Source organism: Marmota marmota, unplaced genomic scaffold (assembly GCF_001458135.2).
Source record: "Marmota marmota marmota unplaced genomic scaffold, marMar, whole genome shotgun sequence".
Lineage (NCBI taxonomy): Eukaryota > Metazoa > Chordata > Mammalia > Rodentia > Sciuridae > Marmota > Marmota marmota.
Genome location: NW_026000068.1, coordinates 162,753 through 185,288, shown reverse-complemented (window position 1 = coordinate 185,288; position 22,536 = coordinate 162,753). Strand labels below are relative to the sequence as shown.

Genomic DNA, 22,536 nt, shown 5'->3' with positions numbered 1-22,536 from the left:
TTACTTTTTAGGGAAGAATTTTATAAAGAATGGATTCATATTTAAAATGAGTTGTACCTTTAAAGAGAACAGATTTAAAAGGAAACCCATTTACTCCATCAGTCTCATTCATTCAGGGTTTAGTCGCTCCAATTCTTCACAAGTTCACCTCCTGAACCACTGGACAAGAACAAGAAGTTTTCTTCCTTTGCTGTCAGGAATGAAAATTCTTCTTTACTTAAGAATACACAACAGAATTTCTGGATTTTGATGTGACAGAATAATAAGATAATTACATTTGCTAAATTACATATGCCTACAGCCAAACAGTACAGGTTTTAAATGGGTTTGGAAATATAAGAAGGGTTGCTCATTTTGTTTTGATTGTGCCCAGGATGATAAAGCAAGGGATAAAGACAGGCAAAGCTGTCCCCCATGCTGAGTCCTTACAAGCTGCTAGCCAGGGGACTGATGACATCTGCGAAGCGTATTGCTTGTTCACGAGCACAGAATCTACCATCTACCGAGACAGGTTCAACAGGAGCAGCTGCGCAAGCTGTGACACATGGCGACAGAAGCCACCTCTGCAACCCTAGGTTCAGTCAGTAGGAGCGAATGGCAGGGGGAACAGTGGCGCAGTCAGCCTCATTCAAAGTCTTGTCGATGACAGGTCTGTACTCCAGAGTGACCTTGAAGAGAAAGATCAGGGCAGGTAGAGCAAGATCCACAGATAGCCATCCCCTCTGTTTTTTCTACTTGAAAATGAGCCTTTATATACATAAATATGTACCCAAGGAAAAGTATATACACCCTTACATAACACTTGGAAAGTATTTCAAAATAATGGATTATCTCTGATGGATGTAAATGTTTCATTCTTTTTATAATTTCTAGACTTTCTAAAATGAGTATTTTATAATGAAAAAAAAGCCAACATTATTAAAAATAGGCTTATGCTGAAAGACGGCCAACTTCTGAATTAAAGACACATTAGGTTTCTATATAAGTAACAACAGACTTCACCTTAATTTCTGGAGGCCCAGATAAATGATTATAAAACTCTTAGAAGCAATGAAAAGCTTAAAGATAAAAATTACTTAATTATTTCCAAATCTTTTTTTGTTTGTTTGTACTAGGGATCAAACCCAGAGCCTTTACCATTTAGTCACATCCCTAGTTTTATTTTTGAGTCAGGGCCTCACTGAGTTGCTAAGGCTGGCCTAGAATTCAAATCCTCCTTCCTCATTCCTCAGTCTCCTGAGTGGCTGGGATTGTTGGCATGTGTCAATGCACTGGCCTATTTCTAAACCCTAAAACCCAGGGAAATGTCGAAAGGGCAGGTATGCATCAGTAGAACAAGACCTCAGCCGGGGTCTCCTGACCTGCTGCCTCTCTGCATGCTGTAGGGGGATGGGGGATGCAAAGGATGCTACCACATCTCCCAGGCTCCTCTGCAGCTGCTGGCAGGTAGGCTGGGCCATGGGAACAGAATGGGAGGAGTCTCTCCTGACCCCTGAGCTCCAGAGGAGTTTCTGGTAGTGGCTGGGTCCCCATCTCTGCAGAGTCACCATCTCTTCCCTGCCCAGGGCCCTTGCCCTGGCCCACACAAGGGAGCTGACCTTGTATCAAGTCTCCCTGAGCCAGCACAGGGAGAAGCCTGATTCAGTGTCCTTACAGTGGTGCCTCAGATATGCCAACAGTGGCCTCTCTCAGCTAGTTACCACCAAGGACATCCCTGAGCAGATGTAGCCCACATACCTTTCCAGTCTTGATGTCCACGTATGAAAGAGTGTGCTTCCTCCAATGCTCCCTGAATGGCTTCTTCTGCTGCCCCTCAATGGGCTTGGAGTAATCATATTCATCAATCCGCACCTGATGCCAGAAGTATATATTACTCACCACTCACAGAGCACTTCGTCAGAAAACCCGGAGAACATTACAATGATGTGAAGAGACCAGTCAGGTGGGGGCACCACTGACAATTTGGGGCCTGCCAAGGGTCAGCATGAGTCCAGTGTCCATTTCTACATCTTCTATGACTTCATAGGTGAATGTTGAGAATTAAATCTCATTTATGCACCTTAAAGTTTATCAAATACTTTCGCTTTTTGCGCTATACCCTGGGAAACTCCAACTTTTCTTTCCACCTTTTTTTTGGTGTGTGGTACCAGGGATTGAGCTCAGGGGCACTCAACCACTGAGCCACATCCCCAGATCTCTTTATTTAGAGACAGGGTTTTGCTGAGTTGCTTAGCGCCTCGCCATTGCTAAGGCTGGCTTTGAACTCACGATCCTCCTGTTTAAGCCTCCCAAGCCACTGGGATTACAGGCATGCCACCACACCCAGTTCTTTCAACCTTTTAAAAATATTTTAACAATTGTGTTAAAAATTTCAAAAGCTCTCAAAGAGTAGCGGAATGCTAGTGAAAAAATCCCTGTGTTCTAATAGAGTTGGCTGATGCTACTGAGGACACATGGTGGGCAAAAGATGAACCTGGGCCAGTGGCCGCAGCAGTCCCTGGGCTCTGCAGATGTTCCCAGGGATGAGCTTTCCCAGTGGGAAGGTTGAGCCTCGCACCTGAAGGCTTGTTCACCTCAGTCCTAAAGCATGCTCTGGAGAAGCTTCCATCCCTTAGGGCACACAGGGGTCATACTGGCCCATCTCTTCCTGCATCCACCTGATCAGTGCAGGATAAATCAGTGAAGCATCACAGTACATGGCAACTTTTGCTTAGCCAATTTTTTTTTGTTCATCCATGTCACCTGCACTCTCCTGAATGAAAGCCTGCATCTTACTCATGGGACCCTGGGGCTAGTGTCTTTTATCCTGCACCTGCACCTAAGCCCCTGATGTTGCCATCATCAGAGCATCCAACATGCATGCTCCACACAGACATCAATCCACTGTCAAAACACGGTACCAGAACCAGATCTGTGATTCCTTTCCCAAGCCTCAGGCACTACATCCATGGACCTGGCTGCCCCTGTGGCCGCCACCCAAGTAAGAAACAGGCTCATTCTGCTCCAACACACTGCCACAGACAGCAATAGATGCTGATTCAAAGCAAGAAAGATCCTGTGTTTCTGAAGGCAGTGAGAACAAAGGTGACAATAATTACCAGGGAAAAACTCATCTTCCTGGATTGACTTTTGGGAAAATGGAGTGAAATGCAGAGGGGAAGGGCATGTGACTGGTGGGGGCCAGAATGACAACAGGGGACAGGACACCAGGCTTGAAGTGCATCCCAAAATCACACCTTGTAATCTTCCCTGGCATGAGCACCACGTGACTCCTTCCGTGCCTCTGCCCCATAGATGGTCTGCAGAGCGCACAGCATCAGGTTCTGCAGCTCTAGTGTCTCCACCAGATCCGTGTTCCAGACCACTCCTGGAGACATACAAGGATCCATTAGAAGTAGACAGGACGCCACCATGTAGATGCTCTGGGTTGTCACTGTGGGCTCATGGCAGAGTTATTGGTCTGACCCTCAGTCACAGGAAAGGCAGAGTCAGCAATAAACAGGACAGACACCACCAGGCTCCACAAAAGGCAAGATCCTAGCTGTGCACCCAGGGCTTACCTCTGTCAAATGTCTTCAAGTGCTTCAGGTCTCCGTAAAGCTGGCTGATCTTCTCACAGCCTTCCTGCAACACGCTTCCCACACGGAACACTGCAGCATGACTCTGCATGGACTATAACAAGATACCCTTTGTAAGCCAGGCGTGGTGGCTCTGGCTGTAAACTTTTTGTTTTATGGTACTGGAGAGGGAACCCTAGGGTGCTCTACCACTGAGCTATACCCTCAGCCCTTTTTACTTTATCATCATCATTACTGTTGGTACTGGGAAATTGAAGTCAGCGGTGCTGTACCACTGAGCTACATCCCAGTCCCCGTTATTTTTTGAGATAGGGTCTGGCTAAGTTTCCCAGGCTGGCCTCCAACTTGATCCTCCTGCCTCAGCCTCCCAAGTTGTTGGGATTACTGATGTGTGTGGCTATGCCATTTTATTTTAATTTGATACAAGGTCCTGATAAACTGCCTGGGCTGACCTCAGTCTTGCAACCCTCCTACCTCTCCATCCTTTAAACCAAGTTTTTAAGTGAATCTTTTGCCCAGACAGTTAGTAATTTTCTTTAGATTAATACATAATCATAAAGTTGTAATGCACACCATCACTTAATGGTTTCTCATAAGACCCCCCACCACTCCAAAATCCTGGAATTTAAACCAAGTTTTTAAGTGAATCTTTTGCCCAGTTACTGTATTTTTATATCATTCTTATTTGTTTTTAAGTTTATTCTCTTGGAATTTTTAGATAATCTTATCTGTAAATGATTATTATTTTGTTAATTCCTTTCCAATATATACCTCAATTCTTGCAGTCTTTTCTGTGACAGCTACAGTTGGCAAGAAAATTACTTCACCTTGGAAATACATATTCTACCTTGGTCTGTTTGCTCAGGGCTAAGTCTGGCATCTGATGGTGCCTGGCACAGAGCAGTAGCCCGGCTAAGCCTTGCTTGGTGGGTACCTCTAGTGTCTCCTTGTCAAAGCACCTGCCTCACGGGCATGCAGTTTCCACACCCAACGCGGGTTGCGCTGGCTTACACCCTAACACTGCAACTGCCAGGCCCTGCAGAGCATAACCTGGCCACCTGGCCTTCCTCCTGCCAACCTGTCTCTCCTTAAGACAGAAAACAGTCCTAAGAAGAATGGTAAGTAACATTCTCTTGGTGTTGTCTGTGTCTGTCACTGGACCCCTTTCAGACAGGACCCAAGGAAAGGGCCTCTCTTCAGAAAACTTACATGCATCAATTATTGCAAGTATTTCCAGTAGAAAGAGCTCTCATTCATGGAGCAAGAATCCCTATAATAGAAGAATTTGCTTCCTGTTTTCTATAGTATTTTTATCCATCTAAGCCTATAATCCATTACAAAGCCATTAACTACATGTAGCCATTCATATTAAAATTAAAATTGAGGTTCTCAAACTAAAACTTTCACTAGGTACTCTCTAGGCCCTGTGGCCTGCGCTACCCACCATCCTGTCCCACCTCCCCGGGAACAGTGTCCACCCAGGTGAACCTGCAGAGGTCAGCCTCCACCCGATGCCCTTCTCCCACTTCCTGGTTTTGGCTAGATTCAATAGGCTCAGTTTGACAACATCTCCAGAGCAGCTGGAAACTAGGTGAGTTGACCTGATTAATTTCTGGGCAAAGAGATACAAGCACTGGGGCTGTGTTGGCCTCCAACAGGGCTTGCTGTACGCCCTCCTTTGGCTGTGACACACCTGACAGCCAGGGCAGGTCTACAGATGGAGGCCAAGCTAAAGCACAGAGTACCAGAGAAGGCCAAGTCCACAGCGCCACTGTGTCTGCCCTGGAGTGCTGAGTTATGGCCTGTGTAAAAGAGCGCACTCTTGTCTAAGTGAGGCTCCTATCCACCTGAACACACTTCCCTGATATGGCAAGGGCTATATGTCCTGCCGCTATATGTCCTCACACTATGCAGGGCGCAGGAATCTGTCCTACCTTCTGCATGCTAAGGCGCAGCTCCGAGGTTCTTATGCTCCCGTCAGCAAATCTCAACCTGTCTAGATTTGAGACAGATTCTTCCCCAGCATTTGGTTTGATTGGAGGAACTTTATCTCCTAAAAACAATATCAAAACACTGGAATTTAAAGACACTCAAATTTGTCTCAAAGGCATTCAAAGACTTTGGAAACCACAGCAGTAAATGAACCAACTGTCCTGGCCCATCCTGACCCAAGAAACCACCTACTGACCTTGAGCCCATTTTATTTACTTTATTTCATTTTTTAGTACTGGGACTGAACTCAGGGGCACTTTACTACTGAGCTACATCCCAGCCCTTTTTTATTTATTTTGAGACAGGGTCTCGCTAAGTTGCTTAAGGCCTTGCTATGTTGCTGAGGCTGGTTTAAACTTGCCTCAGTCTCTCTACTCACTGGGATTACAGTCATGCGCCACTGTGCCTGGCTAAAAGCACAATATATTCAAACTTTTTCTCCCTTTCAAAGAAGGGAATCTCATTCCCTGCTTGATGAGAAGTGGTGATGATCCTCGGCTCAAAGGGCAGTGCCACAGAGGGAGGACACTCCCTCTGAGGACAGAGAAGCTGCACAAGCACAAAGCGTCATTTGCAGGTGGCCTAAGCTGTGCCTGATTCAGGGAGCTTGTGAAGATGCTCCCTGCCCTCTGGCCATGTGCCCCTCTCCAGCTGTTTTATCAGTAGGTGGAGACTGTGCTGTTTCCAGCGTGTTGCTTCAACCCTACTGTCTAAGAACCACAGAACTAATGTTCCACAGTCAGCATCAGGACAAGGTAACAGGGCAAAGGGCCAGGGTCCTATGGGACGTCCTGAGCAAAGAGGCAAGACATCCTCCATGAGGTTGGAGGCGCAGTGACCTCCTGTTCTTGGTTTCTGGAACATACTTGCACCCCAGCACGTGGCACCTTTTTTTCTCCAGCACATTAAGCTTGCGTAAGAAGAGCCAACAACTGAAACCTACTCTCAAAAGGGAGGGGCCACAACCCAAAGTTTGCTCGCATTGTGCCTTTGTTAATAGGGGTCAGTTCTGTTTAGTTTTCAGGGTGGGACCATTTTTCCATAAGTACTCAGAAGTTATATATTCAATGATCCCTACTATTCAAAATTTCATTGCAAGTAAACAATTTATACTAGGCAAATAATGTGCAATAAAGTTCTCAAGATAACAATTTTCTAGCAGTGACTTTTCTAAGCAGAACATGACTGCCAAAAAAAAAGGAACCAAGAAACCCTTATGTTAACTACTGAGGTTCCCAACCCACCCACCAGTCTTGACATTTTGACATCACTACCACATTGTCTGGCCTCCTGCTTCCTCAAACTAGAATTCCTTTCCAGCAATAAATTATGACTTCTGGCTGAAGAGAACACATACCAGGCCTACAAGACTGTGCGATGCTCAGGGCACAGGCCCGGCCAAAGACCACCAGGTCCAAGAGGGAGTTTGCCCCAAGCCGGTTGGCGCCGTGCACTGAGGCGCAGGCAGCCTCCCCACAGGCATACAGGCCGGGCACAATCTGATCCTGGCCATTCACATGCTTCAGTACCTGTAAGAAAGATTGTGGGTGAGACAATAAGATGTCTTAAACCCTAAGTCCCCCCTCTACCTGAGCAGCTGTCTGTGCTTGAGATCAAGAAAGGGAAGTAAGAAAAGAAAAAAAAAAAAAAAAGAAAGGGAAGTAAGGATGGTATCTGTCTCCTAGGGAATCCTCTGACTGCATCCCCAAATCCCATTTGCCTCCAAACACTCTCTGTGATGGGGGTCAAAGAACCCTACATTGGCACCTGTGCCTTCCCTTCCAGGAGCCACTCCTTGAGCCCCACTTCCCACCTGACTGGACCACCATGAAGTCTCAGCTCCAACTATGTTCCCTGGCAGGTGGAACCACAGCAGAAGGAACCTTCAGACCCTTCCACTCCCTGCCCCTGCTCCAACCAGGAACCAAGCGAGTGGCGAGCTCCTATGCACCGTGCACCACTCTGATGCAATCATAAAACCACTGACTCACAGTCATTGTAAAGACAACATAATACTGCACAGGAAAGCAGTTACAAATAGAAAAACTATATCTGGCATTTTATCTATCAGCTCCACTGGCAAGGAGCTATTATTACTAAGTGAATGCAAGCCTAGAACAGAACTCCCCTACCCTGCAGCAAAGGTGATTTTAAGTACAAACCACCAAACATTAAAAAAAAAAAGAGGTCTGATATTCCCTCTAAGATCTAAGGAGACAGTAGTGGGATGGGCCCTGTTGTTACCTGCCCCTTGTAGTTGGTGGGAATCCCACCCATGTTGTAATGCACAGTAGGGAGTACAGGAATTGGCTCCTTGGTGACATCCACACCGGCAAAGATCATGGCTGTCTCTGAAATGCCAGGCAAGCGCATGGCCAGCTGCTCAGGGGGCAGATGGTGCAACTGCAGGAAGACGTGGTCCTTCTCGGGGCCACAGCCTCTGCAACATAGAGTATCTCAACATGAGGGATGAACAGCATGTGAGTCTCAACACATTTTGGGGGAGGGACTGGGTTAAACCCAGGGACACTTTACTACTGCATTACATCCTCAGCTCTTTTTACTTTTTTTGTTGTTGTTGTTCTTAAATATTTATTTTTTTAGGTGCAGCTGAACATGATACCTTTATTTTATTTATGTTTATGTGGTACTAAGGATCGAACCCAGGGCCTCACACGTGCTAGGCGAGTGCTCTACCATTGAGCCACAACCCCAGCCAGCCCCTTTTGCTTTTTGAGATAGGATCTTACTAAGTTGCTTAGGGCTTTGCTAAGTTGATGAGGCTGGCCTTGACTTGTGATCCTCCTGTCTCAGACTCCTGCACTGCTGGAATTGAAGGTATGAGCCATCCAGTTGGCTCAATGCTTTTTGATACTCTAGAAAACCTCCCCTTTGCTGTGGTCATTCTTTACCAATATTATTGAGCATGAGCTGCGTCCCAGGTACTACTCTGGTGCTGGGATGCAGCTGAGGACAGAACAAAAACCCTGCCCTCACCCAACTCACATTACTCCAAAACTCAGCTGGCCCATTTTTATATAAACCTGTAAAACCTACACAGTTCATGCCAGCAGACATGGAATAAGTGTCCCATATCAGAGAACAGGGCCAGGCATGGGGAGCCTAAAGCTGTTTCACTGGAAGACAAGAGAACACACATCCTGAAGGCTGCTGAAACACTGGTAGGCCTGAACACACCTCAGGCTTGTGTGCCAACCTCAGGCTGTGCATGTCTTTCCCCATACAGAGTGTCTGTCACACACTCACCCTTACGCAGACACCAAGGTGAGAAAGCCTTACAATGAACTGGCTAAAACTCAAAATGCAGGTATTTAGGAAATAACACAAACCAGCAGAGAACAGTCAAATAACAATAGGTAGCTTTATCCTTGTGGGCATGTGCAGGTGAGGGGTGCAGAACTCACAGCACCACAGCCCAAGTGACCAACTGCCACCAAGGAGAAGGGAAGAACATGAGTGTGTGCCCACCTGCATGGTTCACACATCCCTGGGTGAATCATACAGACCTTCCTTCACGGATCTCCAGAGTCATGGACCGACATACTACGTCCCTGGATGCCAGGTCCTTCGCGACAGGGGCGTACCTCTCCATGAACCTCTCGCCCTGACTGTTAATGAGGATGCCTCCCTCTCCCCGGCATCCTTCAGTAATGAGACAGCCAGCGCCATATATGCCTGCAAAAACGCAAGTCGTTAAACACCTGTAAGCTCACAACCATCAAACACACATCTCAAATGCCAATTTTTTCAAGACACTTTGTTGGCAGAGGAAAGTGCAAAGAGAAAAAAAGGAAATGCTGAAGGGGAGTAGGAAGCAGAGCCAGAGCTGAAAGTGCAAGTCTAGGAAGGATGGGCTGCCAGTGATTAAAACCCTTGCATGATCACCACCTTGACTGTTTCAACTTTTGAAAATAATTTTACACCATGACAATGTGGTGACTACCTTAAGAACAACCAACATGGAAAATTCCTATCTAAAGAATTCAAATGGCAACAATGACAGTAACTCTCATGGCTGTGGACGGTGGCAGCTGTTGTACACATATTTACTCTCTTCACCCCATCCTCAGAGACAGCAAGTGAGAGCTGACTACCTGGCCCAGGCCACATGGCTGGCAAGGGCAGAACCCAAGTCCAAACCTGGGCAGCATGGTGCAGACTGTTTGTTCCTAACCTGGCCTCTGGCCCTGTCCCTCAGTGTAATGAAAATGAGGAATGCCAAGCCTTGAACTTTAACAGGAGAGACCAAATGAACAAACGAATGTAATTTGAAGTTAAAATTTTCTTGAGCACACCAAAAGGGCTACATGCTTTAAAAATAAGAATACAAATTCTTGCATTTCTTTTGCTTTTGTTTTTCCTGGTGCCATTTTTTGGGTGGTTTATTTCTCAGAGTTGTGAAGGAAAAGAAATGGAGCCCCAGGTATAGCACATGAGTGGGACCCTGAAGCTTGGTGGCATTTCACTGGACAACAAAAGTAACAAAAACCAACATCTACATTTCTTAGTTTTCATCCCTGCCAGGCTTCAGAAGGGATGTACTGACAGGAAAGGGAAATAGCCCTGGCTCTTCACCCCTCCAGAGGCCAGGGGAGCAGCCCAGGAGTGGTGGGTACATTGCCTCAAGCAACAGGCTCCTCTCAGCCTTGACTCTGGGTTTTCCCCTGAACTCAAGTCTCCGACCCATGTTATTAGCATCTCCAGCCATCTGCTGGCCCAGGAAAAACTAACCTCCCCCACAACTAGTTTCCTCCTTGTCCACACCCTAATCCCAGCAACAGAGTGCCACCTGTCAAAGCTGAGTCCTAACTTCATACCCTATTGCCATAGGGGCCCATGTTTTCCCACGATCCACCCCAGCCACTTCTCTGGTCACATACTTTCCCTGGCTCTCAAACTTCCACTCAGGAAATACTGACTCAAGTTCTGGACACAGCAGTACATGAGAAACCTGCCCCTGGGTGGGAGAAATTGAGCAATCCCTGTTTGCTACTGGGGCAAACACCACCGAGGCAGGGCTTGGACTCTGCTGGGAGTACAAAGATGGAGACCCGAGGGGCTGAGGTTGTAGCTGAATGGTAGAGTGCTCGCCTAGCATGTATGAGTCACTGGGTTCGATCCTCAGCACCACATAAAAATGAAATAAAGATATTGTGTCCACCTAAAACTAAAAAACAAATATAAAAAATATATATATATATAGAAGATGGAGACCTGAACTGCCCTGGGAACCCAAGAATCACAATCGAGTGTGTTAGTAAGTGAAGCCTGGAGAGCACCAAGGATGCACCACATGCTTACAGGACAGAAGCCCACCCAGGCCAGGCACCCATCCTACCTGTGGGGTGGAACTGCACAAACTCCAAGTCCTGGCAGGGAAGACCAGCCCTGGTGATCATGGCCGTACCATCCCCAGTGCTCGTGTGGGCAGACGTGCAGCTGAAGTAGGTCCGCCCGTACCCCCTGGAAATGACAGAGCATGATGACTGTACACAGCAGCCCAGGCAGGACCTCCAGTCCCCTGGGACCACACAACAGACACAGCAGCCTCAAGGGCACTATCTTCAAGAAGTGCACATACCACACTGAGGAGAGGCCCTGCCACTGACTGGTGCCACCTTGGGATGCAGGATAAGGGCACAGAGAAGAGATACTCATGATAAAAAAAATAGTAAACATTAAGGATTTTTCTTATTATATTTTTGTTTCCTGGCTTCACTGATATATGATTCAAAATAGGATGTTCTGATAAGTGCACTCACTGAAGGGACTGCCACCAGGGAGATAATCAACACACGTGTCACCTCACCTAAAGATCCTCTCTTGGGGACATGGACATGGAGATCAACTCTCCTGGCCAGCTTCAGGGCCCACAGGCTGTGTGCTCAGTCTCAGAGAGCATTCCCCTTGTGACTCCCCCCACCCTGGCAATCACCACCTAGAGCCTGACATTTCTGGATTCCATGTGTAAATGAAATCATGCACTGGGCTGTTTTAATTAGCACAACATGCTCCAGGTTCAACCACACTGTCACCAATGACAGGATTTGCTTCTTTCTTTTGGCTAAATAATGCTCCATGGCCTATTTACACAGCATCTCCTTTATCAGCACAGGACGTCTGGGCTCCCTCTGTCCTGGGCTATGTGAACCATGTGTGTGAAGGGACCTCAGTCATATGTTGGCTTCCTTCCTCAGCACAGTGGGGCTACAGGGTCACACAGCAGGTTCCTGCCTTGGTGTTCTCGGGAACTCCACAATACCAATTTCTACTCCTGCCAGCAGTCTGCCAAGGTCCCTTTTCTCTACATCCTTGTCACCTCGTGTCTTTCTAACCTCAGCCACTCTAGCAGGTATAAGACAATATTGCCTTGTGGACCCTGATGATTAATGATGCTGACCACCCTTTTACAAACCTGTTGGTCACTTTGTCTTCTTTGGTAAATGTCCATTTGGGTCCTGCCCATTGTTTACTGGATGTTTTTTGGGTAGCTATTTAGTTGATGCATTGATTATACACTTTGGATATCATCCCTTTACCAGACAAAATGGTTTGTGGATATTCTCTCCTAATCCACAGACTGTCTTTTCATTTTGCTGATTGTTTCCTTTGCTGTGGAGGAACTTCTTAATTTTTAAAATGGTAAACAAGATGGTACAGAAACTAAAATTTAATTATTTTCATCATGTGCACAAATAGCAATTTTCTATTCTATGAACCAATCAGTATAGTCACCATTAAAGCCGAAAGGTTACACCAGGAAATGTCACATGACTCTCACAAGTCCTCAGTTCCCTCACCTTAGAGCAGGAGGGACAGTGATCATTAAGGTTCCACTGCACCCTGAGGACAGCCTCTGCTATGACCAAGGGCAGCACAGATCTCCTGCTACCTCTACCAGGCACGGACCAAGCCTGGGAATGGCCATTGCCACATAATGGTACACTAAAGCCTGTATCCAAAGCACTACTCTAGAATGCCCACATTTTATTAAAGAAACTATGAAACTCAACTTTTCTAGAGAGATGAAATGCAAATACAAAAATGAGGTTCCTACCCAGTGGCAATGACAGTGTTCTTCGCACGTATGCGATGTATGGATCCATCCTCTATGCATAGTGCGATGACTCCGCGGCACTCTCCGCTCTCCATCAGGAGATCCAGGGCAAAGTACTCCACAAAGTAGCTGGTGTCGTAGCGCAAAGACTGTGGGACACAGGACCCCACATTCTAAACTGCATTCAAGTTAAGTGTTAAGCCAATGTGTTTAAAATGCGAATGGTTAAGCATGTGAAAGGTTAGAGGGCTTGATTTGGCTCTGCTAATGAATGGACTCCATAATGCTAAGATGACACTGGGGTTTGAAATAGATAACAGGCTGCAGTTCTCGTTATCAAAGCCTATGGCACTGTAAGAACTTAAGAAAGCATCACACATTAACAGGAGAAAGCAAACCCCTGGTGACCTGCACCATGGAGTACATGCTCACGTTTCTGTAACACCTCTTGTTTTGGCATGACCTCAGGTGGCATTCCAGGCTCTCTGGAGGCCGCGTGGTGCCAGAGTAAGACCCACGTACCACAAGGTCCACAACAAAACCTTGAGTTCCCGGTCACACAGCCCCACTTGCAGTGGTATGTGGGCTGGCGTTGCCCAGCCGCACAGTGTAGACATGCCCAATTCCACCCACAGAGAGGTCCCCATTGGGCAGCGTTGCAAGGGCTGGACCTGACAGTCCTCAAAGCAAGTCCAAGAGGCTCTCAGGAGCCTGAGCCAACTCCCAAGAGAGAACTGTAGTACAGATAAGTCCTGTTATGCATCTGTCATCATAGTCAGCCTCAGAGAAGACTTGGAAACTTATCACCTTGACCCACCTATCTGAAAATAGTTCAGAATACTGATGATTTAGCTGTGTCACAGCAGGCCCTGACCATCCAATGACTACTGTCTCATAAGTCTTCAAGCAGTTTTATAGTTAAGTATTAAAACAAAACAATCAATTCAGGAACTTGAAGGCAGTAAAACAGTCTTAAAATGACAGGTCTATTTTTATACTTGGAATGTGATGGCCATAAGTTCAACTTTCACATTGAATTGGACATTCAATTTTCCAAAATACATGTAGGAAATACAATTGTCAAAATGACAGCTTTTGCAGCACCTGTCCAGTACTTTCAGGTCAACAATTACTACACAGCTCTTAAAGAGTTATCCTATTGTTCTTAACCCATGAGCTGGCTCCATCATCCTTGAGTCATTCCCACTCTCCTGTATCCCATCTCTTGTACACCCAGGCGGCCTCACCCTTCCATACAAGGTGTGCAGGAGTGAGTGGCCGGTCCGATCAGCTACGCAGCAGCACCGATGGGCCTGCCCACCTTTCCCAAACTTGAGGCTCTGTCCACCAAATGCACGCTGATAAATCCTTCCATCTTCTGTTCTGCTAAATGGCATGCCGTAATTCTCTAGCTATAAAACGCAAAAACAAACAGGAACCTTAAAGGAGGAAGCTATTCTAGGAATTTGGACTACAACCTTAACATGACTCTGCAAACCCCACACTGAGGTACTCTGTGAAAACACCAATGCTACAGAAGCCACCTTGGTGACTCAGCTCCAGGGCTGCAGCAAAAAGCCCCTGCCAGCGTGTCTCCTCCCCCTCCCCTGGCTGACCACACTCCCTTACCTCGACCACGGAGGCAGGGGCCTGCTCCGTCATGTAATGGATGGCATCCTGGTCCCCCAGCCAGTCAGAGCCCTTCACAGTGTCGTAGAAATGCCACCTCCAATTGTCCTCCTCCATGTTCCCCAGCGCAGCATTGATTCCCCCCTGGAAACACATGCATTCCTTACACACTATTGATGGAGCCCAAGGGCATCTTCAGGCCTCTCTTCCTTGTGTGGTTAGTCTCTACAAGGGCTGAGGGGGAGCGAGGCAGGATGGTCCCAAGTCACAGCTTCAGCTGACTAGATAAGCAATTTAATCCCTCTCTGCAAAGGAGAAGCAGCAACATGCAAGGGCTGCTGGGAAAAGATGCACATAAACTTGCCTGCCTCTTAATGAGCTGCCACAAAGCACTCCAGAAACCCACCAGTGATTTCATGACAATGGCACTCTAGCTGTATGCTGAAAACACTACGAATACAACTCTAAACTCAGAGCCACCCAGCCCTGCACCCCACTTTCTATGGCTATGCACGGACATCACCTTGTCTCATCCCGCAGAGTCACCAGATACAACAATACAGAGATAAATGTTAACCCTCACCCTCTTCTTCCCCAACTCAAATTTCAATTTCTCCTCTTTAGATAATCTTTTTTTCCCCCCACATGTAAAGGAACACTGATGTGATCTGTGTGTGTCCACAAGGCTGTGTTGGAGGTGTGGTCCTCGTGTGAGGATGTTAAGAGATGGTGGGCCCTTTGGGAGGCGCTCAGGCCCTCTCGGCATGCCCTTGGAGGAACTGAGTCTGTTTTATGGGAACTGGTCGGTCTTGCAGGGGACTGCTATAACAGAGCAACACTGGCTGCTTCCTGCTCTGGCTCCCTGTCTCTGTATGTGACCTCTCCTTCTCACATGCTCTCACCACAAAGCTATCCACTAGGAAATGCTGTAACCAAAGGAGCCCTTCCCAGAGGCAAATGCATGAGACTGCCTGATCTCAGGATTTCAGCCTCCAACACTGAGCTAAAACAGCCAACTTCTTTATATGGTACCCAGCCATGGATTTTCGTTACAGCAACAGAACACAAACTAATACACATTTCTAACCTTTCTCCAATTGTTGTTCTATCACAACTTTTCAGTCAAGCAGAATCCCTTCCTGCCTTTACTGCTGTGCCTCAGTTTCTTCACTTATGAGGTTCCTTCCAGTTCTGATGTCACCAGCACAGAGCTGAGAACTTTGCAGCAAGAGGACAAGTTATCCAGTGACTTTCCTTCTTTCTTTAACCCTCCAACTACAAACCCAAGGAGATCCTGACAAAAAACAAAACTCCACTGTCATAGCAGAACACAGAAAGCTGGTCTGAAATAACAGAAAAACCTAACAGTGTATGCAATCCCAATGCTAGCCACAACCTGCCATCACCAGAGGCTGACCCTGAGCTCCCAGTTCCGACTAGAGTCCCTGGCCTCCATATGATCCCAGCCCCCGGGGCAGGCCTCCTGAGCACCAGTACTCAAGCTGAGCTACCCTTTGCTGACTATGCTACTACTGCCATGGGACTTTAACACCATGTGACCTGAACACTGCCTATCTTGTGATCAGAGAGGCCTTTCCTGGCTCCTGGAACCAACCATCCACTGTCTCTTAACAGAAGCGTGTTCCAAACACTGACTTTGGTGAACTGTGAACAATCTGGATATTATCTACAGTGATCCTAGAATCAGAGAACAAAATCATAAAAGCACTGTTTTCTTACCTTACTTTTACCTTCTTCCCTACACTGAGAACTTCGAAGGCCACTGTCCCTCTAACCTGCGTGCCCACGCCACGTCTACAAGCACCGCCATACACCCTGATCAGGTGCTATGGAATATCCCCCAAAGACCCATGTGTTGAAGGCTTGGTCCCAGCCCATGGCGCTATCTTGAAGAGATAGGTCTAGTGGGAAGAAGTGAGGTCTCGGGGGGTGGGGGGGGGGGAGTGGGGGGGCATGTCCTTGAAGGGGACACTGGAATGTCGCTCTTCTTTTTTCAGTTCCTGGTGAAACTCATGAGCAGCCTCCTCAGCAACACACTCTGGCCATGACACTCTGTGCCATCACAGGCCCAAAGCAACCAGATCAAGTGACCATGGACTGAAACCTCTAAAACCATGAACCAAAATAAACCTTTTCTCCTTTTAATTTGATTACCTCAGGTATTTCCTCATTCCTTCTCCATAGTACACAAATTGACGAACACATTTCAAACATGTGAGGGATGCAAAGGCAGCTGAACCACAGGGGCAAAAGCAGGACTGGGCGCGACAGTCAGAAAAGACCTGCATGTGAGAAGCCACACAGGTCCCAGGGAGGAGGCCCAGTAGTGAGTGAGCCAGTGGGAGCTGGCAAACAAGGAGGAGCTCGAAGTCACTGTTGTTGCTTTCCTCTGCAGAGAAGGCAGGAGGTTGCCGAGGTAAAGAGAGCCTCATTGTTGCACCAAGAGCACTGAGAGATAAAACTTTCTCTTACCTGTGCTGCGACAGTGTGTGACCGGGTAGGAAAGAGCTTCGTGAGGCATGCGGTATTAAACCCTGCCTCAGAAAGGCCAAATGCGGCTCGCAAGCCTGCCCCGCCAGCACCTACCACCACTGCATCAAATTCATGATCCACCACTGGGTACTGAGTAGAAATCTAGAAAAGAAAATTCAGCTGTCAATCACACATTCAACCATGCCAAATATTCAGAATATGGTGATAGCAGATTAATTAGCCTAAAGAAAATGAAGGGAGTAATCAAAAGGAAAGAGCAATGAGGTCCCCAACCTTATCCTAGGGCCAAGCACACATGCCCAGTGGGGCAGCCTCATGGAAGGGGGATCAACAACCATACTTAATGAATAGCAGAGGTTCTGTCCCATGGACCAGGAAACCCAACATTAGCTGAAATATTACACACTTAGAGATACAATTTCAAAAACAATCCATTTCTAAGGAGGCTTAAAACCACTAAGACCCCAACGTGTCAACTGGGGAGTACAGAGGCAGAGGAAAGCAACAACAGTGAGTTCCAGCTCTGCATATATCATTCTTACTTGTCCACTCTTGTCATGCTCACGTCCCCACTTAGAACTCTGCAGTGCTGTTTTATTCTAGGTATGTACACTGCACTTGACCTGGCGTGGACCCAAGTCAGGCTCCTATGAGAAGGTGCCAAGGATATGCAGCGACCACCATGAGCTTGAGGTAAGAAGCCGTAAGCAAACTTCAGCATTCTCAACAGAGAACAGAACAGGAACACTAAACTCAAAAGACCCCATACTTGGGGCTGGGACTAGCACGGGCAGGACCCGGGTTAGATTCTCAGCACCACATAAAAATAAAAGGCACTGTGTTGTGTCCATCCACACCTAAAAAATAAATATTAAAAAAATATTTTAAAAAAAGACCCTACACTCATGTGGCTACACAGCCCTACTGTGAGTAGAGAATCCATCTTCCACCACTGCAAATGCTATTCATTTGTATCTAATCTATAGATACATTAAGAACTTTACAAGCAAAACTGTCAATATCTGTAAATATTTGTATAACTATTATTGTACTAAAAATAATTTGAGCATGGATTGAATATCCAAGAGAATTTCTTTAAATATGTGCAATATGTGAATGCACTGAAATGAACTGGTCTAGGCTATGATCCCTCTAGGCCAACAAAGCTGTTTAATGCAGCAGAAAGCCACAGACTCACCGATTCTGAAACTTTAGCAGACGCCCTCTTCCTTCCATCGACAGTGAAGTGAACACCACGGGCCCATGTTGGGAGCGTTGCCGGCCACTGCAAAGGTACAGACTGTTAGTGTCTTAAGGACCACAGACACTAAGGGAACTGAAACTAAAATTTCCTTCTAAATCATGAACCTTTCTATGTACCCCTGTTCTTGTTCTAGAAAGCTCACCTGGGGCCCTTGACTTAAACTCCAAGGTCAGACAGATCAGTGGGCAAGGACTCAGCCCCTCCAAGGCTTCCTCTCCACCTAAGGTGATATTCCAGTGAAAGCCTTCTGGATTAAGTTGCTTTTTCTGTTCCCAGTAGGAAACTCAATGGATCAGAAATAAAATGAAAAAGGTTCACCTTCTCTGTGGTGTCCTAATTGACATTACTTAGGTCGAAAATGGGAGAATGCCGCCTCACTGCACAGTAGTTTTGCAAGTAAAGAAGCATTTTTACTGCTCTATCTTAGCACTCAAAGCCTTGTAGTCTTGGAAAAGGCACTGGACAGTGGACAGGGAGATTCTTTTTCTGGAACAGGCTGCTGTATAACACTTAGTAAAAGCAGTTTGGTTCAGAGGAATGAGTGATGGCATCCCTCCACCCCACACAGGAGGACTCCACTAAGCTAGCCTTTAGCCACACCCTCTCTTGTCCACCAGGCCTCTGGTGCTGCCCATCTGCAGGGCTGTCCCAGCTGTTAACTGGTTAACCTCCACAACTTGTCTTGTCTCAGCTTAAATGTCCCATTCTATACAAATTTACTCAAAAATATCTGTATCGGTGACACTGTGGCCCAGTGTAAGAGAGACACTTTCCATGTGGTAAGACTGGGTCAGCTGCTGGGGCATATGTTCTCCATTCTGAGGCTGCACTTTAGAAGACCAAAATAAAAGAGAGTTAGAAAATCCTAAAGAATAGTTTTAGGAAGTATACCCAGCAATTAGAGGAGGAGAAAAGAGAGATGTCTTCCTGTACTTTGTTACTTGGAAAAGACCATTATTCTGTGGGGGGTGGGGGCAGATTCTGTAAGACAAACAAGAGGGGATCACAGGAATGGAATTTGCAAGGTAAAGGCACTCAGCTGGGCTGGAGGGCAGCTGGTCTGTCCTTCTCAAGCAAAGGCAGAGCTGGACTCCTATGCCAAGCTTCCTCTACTGCTAAGCTTGAATGACAGTTGGCATAAACACTTGGATTTATTTAACAGTCCCAATTGCAAGGTAGTTTCTTGGATTTTAAAGAATTTTTAAATTTTTAAAGTGTTCGACTCTACAATCACAAGTCTATTTCAAAAACATACTGACAAGCCAATTTAGGTTTTCCATTTTTTTCAGAAAATGAATTTAAGGAAAAAACAAAATTCTTCCGCCTAAGTACAGTTTCTCTATGGCATACATTAACATAGAGAACAGTTGTAGTAACAGCAGTACATTTTATAGTACCAACTCAAAATGGAAATGGTGAGGTCGCTATACATTTCTTTAAGATGTTCACGTACATTAAGATGTTCTGGTACACCTGCTACCCACTCCCAAAAAAGTGGCAGTTACTAGAGTACGTAACCGAATTGACAATTATCACTCTCTCCCTGTGAAAAATGACACCAATCTTTATTCTGAAGTTGGACTTTGCAGGGGATATTTTTATTTTTTGCAGTGTTGAAGTCAAACTCAGGTTTGTGCTCCTCTTCCACTGAGCTATCTTCCCAACCAGGCAGTAGGGTGTATTTTTTAATTTGGAGACTAATTTCAATTTAACCAAATTTCTGTCTTTAGATAAAGCTTATTTTGCCCAGGCCTGGGGTACAGACCTATAATACCAGCTACTTAGGAGGCTGAGGCAAGAGGTTCAAGGCCTGCCTGGGCAAGGCAGAGAGACTCAAAATAAAAACTAAAAAGGGTAGTGGATCTAGCTCTGTGATAGAACACTTGCCTAATATTCATGAGGTCTTGAGTTCAACCCCTAGTATGGCAAAACGTAAAAATGAAAAGAAACACACAAAACAAAATTTTTGTGATTATTATTATTATTATTATTTTGAGAAGAAGAAACATTTTCTAACAGGGAAACATGAAAATGAATGAGGAAATCTACCTGCAGTACAATTGAAAGGCACATAAGACTTTGTTCAATAGCTTAGAAGTTTAGATGACTGAATTAGGTAATAAAGAAAAAAGGAGGAAAACGTGAGAACATTACCCTCAATAAGCAAAGGGGGGCCTCACCTGATAAAGCATGCCTACAAAATCATGACCAAGAAACAAAACACAATCTATGCAACTACAAAAAAGTCAATAAAGGCTGAGGTTGTAGCTTAGTGGTAGAGTGCTTGCCTTGCACATTTGAGGCCCTGGGTTCAATCTTCAGCACCACATAAAAATAAATAAGTAAAAATAATGATATCGTGTCCACCTACAACTAAAAAATATTTAAAAAAAAAGTCAATAAGAACCTAAAAATGGTTGATATGGGGAAGTAGGGTGATTTAGGTGAACTAAATCCTCTACAAGGCAGAAAGCCAATGTCTACAATGGAAAACCTGCAGGGGGCAATGAAACACCTCAAAATTATCCCCACTGCTGGCAAAAGCAAGGTTTTCTTTTCCCCATACAAGGCTTTCTGTATTCACTAATTTTTTTAACAACTATGTGCAATTATTTTCATTAAAAATTTTAATATTTGTTTTTCAAATACAGATGCTTAAAATACATCTCAAATGGATACAAAGCATGGGTGGTGAGCTACAACCCTGGCTAGTTTAAAGGGCTACTTCACAGAACCCTCCTTAGCTCCAGGGAGAAACTGAAAACTTGGGGGACTCCAGCTCGGATCCTATACTTCCCCACTATCCAGAGAATATTGGGAAACACCTCTGACTCTAAGATTAAAATCCTGATTATATGTAAACCCAAGTCAAAGATTTTCAAATGAACCGGTAAAAAAAATTACGCAGGGGGTGGGGACATGGCTCAAGCGGTAATGCACTCGCCTGGCATGCGCGGGGCGCTGGGTTCGATCCTCAGCACCACATAAAATAAAACAAAGATGTTTTGTCCGCCGAAAACTGAAAAATAAATATTAAAAAAATTCTCTCTCTCTCTTAAAAAAAATTATGCAGAATACAGAACTAAATGCCACTGCTATGATAATCAAAAGAAAAAAACCTGTTATTACTGTAATAGCATAACTAATGTAATTTCAAATACATCACCAAAACATATTTGGAACAATTCATCTAAGAAAAGGAATTGATTTATCCTAAAACAACATTTTGTATATTCATCTTGAAGGATTTAAAAAACTTCATCAGAAGGGAATGGTTAACAACTATGTAAAGTCTTTGGTTTTACTCTTCCTCTGGATCAAACGGCTTCAAATCATGTCAATGCACTGGGGCCAGGAAAAGAAATCAAAGGTGAGCTAAGTCTGGCAAACTGATAACTTGAAGACAGTTCTCAATAAAGAGTAACCCCAAACATCTACTTTCCAAAGCCATTTCTCAGATGACTATCATAACTTTTTTTCCCTGCTAGTTTGACTATTTCTTTGTAAACTCCAATTCTTCAGGGAAAAGAAAACTAATCTTACATGCCAATAAATATACTGCTTGGGGGCAGAATTTCTCAAGGAAAAGCTATCCTCATAAAGATAAAACGACTTCTTAAAAACCCAAATCACAGGGCAGTAGTGAAGATTCTAGATGGAAAATGCAGATAAAAATGCAAACAGTTAATTCAACTGAGGTTTGAAAAAGACCACTTCCAATCAGCCACTAGGAAAATAAAGGGTTATCAACTAAATTTATTTCAATGCTCAAAACCTTGTCCCCACTTTCAGATAGAAGTTCAAAGCTAGAATTACTCTATTCTAGTCTGGATAAAAGACAACAACAATTGGGGTCTTCCACAGCAGAAGGACCACTGGGAACCTTCTTGAGTAAGGACAAACCACTCTGCTACAATCACAGAATATCAACCTGTCATTTTCTGAAAAAGCACCACTGACCAGGACTCTACTTCCTGCAGCGTCTTAAGGGCCAAGATGGGAATGGGATGGTCTGCTCTGTAGGCACCAACCACAGCACCTATTAAAACGTTTATAATGCCTTCTGGTTTTTAAAGGAGTGGCTGTCAACTAATCCTTCTCATACTTAATTGAACATAATCTTTAATATCTCTATTTCAAAAAGGAGAAAATTGCAGTCATAATTACAGGCACAATGCACGACACTACTGTTGAATGCCTTGACTTCTACTGGCACTTCTTCTTTGTAATTAAACTATTAAGTAGGTAAGTGGGTCAGTTCATTTAAAAGAATCAAATAATGAAACCATCCAAAGTTAGTTTACTTAAAGCAAGCCCTGGAAGGCTGAGGATGAACACGCCATGTTAGCGTTCACTCAGACAACCCGGACAGCAGGGACAGGGAGGTACCCTGATCCCCATCCCAACCCGGTACACACATGCTTGGTCCCATGCCCCCCCTCTCTGTGTCTCATTCTCTGATTTTTTTTAAAACGTGCTTA

At 45.3% G+C, this 22,536-nt stretch overlaps 1 protein-coding gene across 1 annotated transcript in view; it reads right to left on the bottom strand.

The window, feature by feature from the left end:
- The window catches only part of Sdha (succinate dehydrogenase complex flavoprotein subunit A), a 22,668-nt gene continuing 132 nt past the window's right edge, over nucleotides 1-22,536 (bottom strand). Inside the window, exons 2-15 of the mRNA XM_015490375.2 lie at nucleotides 17,990-18,091; nucleotides 16,771-16,932; nucleotides 14,278-14,421; nucleotides 13,896-14,060; nucleotides 12,649-12,797; nucleotides 10,930-11,054; nucleotides 9,098-9,266; nucleotides 7,815-8,010; nucleotides 6,928-7,099; nucleotides 5,513-5,631; nucleotides 3,561-3,672; nucleotides 3,237-3,367; nucleotides 1,738-1,851; nucleotides 1-668 (exon numbers count right to left, since the gene is read on the bottom strand). Of these exons, the coding sequence (XP_015345861.2) occupies nucleotides 582-668; nucleotides 1,738-1,851; nucleotides 3,237-3,367; nucleotides 3,561-3,672; nucleotides 5,513-5,631; nucleotides 6,928-7,099; nucleotides 7,815-8,010; nucleotides 9,098-9,266; nucleotides 10,930-11,054; nucleotides 12,649-12,797; nucleotides 13,896-14,060; nucleotides 14,278-14,421; nucleotides 16,771-16,932; nucleotides 17,990-18,091 (1,947 nt within the window). The 3' untranslated portion in view covers nucleotides 1-581. The remainder of the gene's footprint in view (nucleotides 669-1,737; nucleotides 1,852-3,236; nucleotides 3,368-3,560; nucleotides 3,673-5,512; nucleotides 5,632-6,927; nucleotides 7,100-7,814; nucleotides 8,011-9,097; nucleotides 9,267-10,929; nucleotides 11,055-12,648; nucleotides 12,798-13,895; nucleotides 14,061-14,277; nucleotides 14,422-16,770; nucleotides 16,933-17,989; nucleotides 18,092-22,536) is intronic.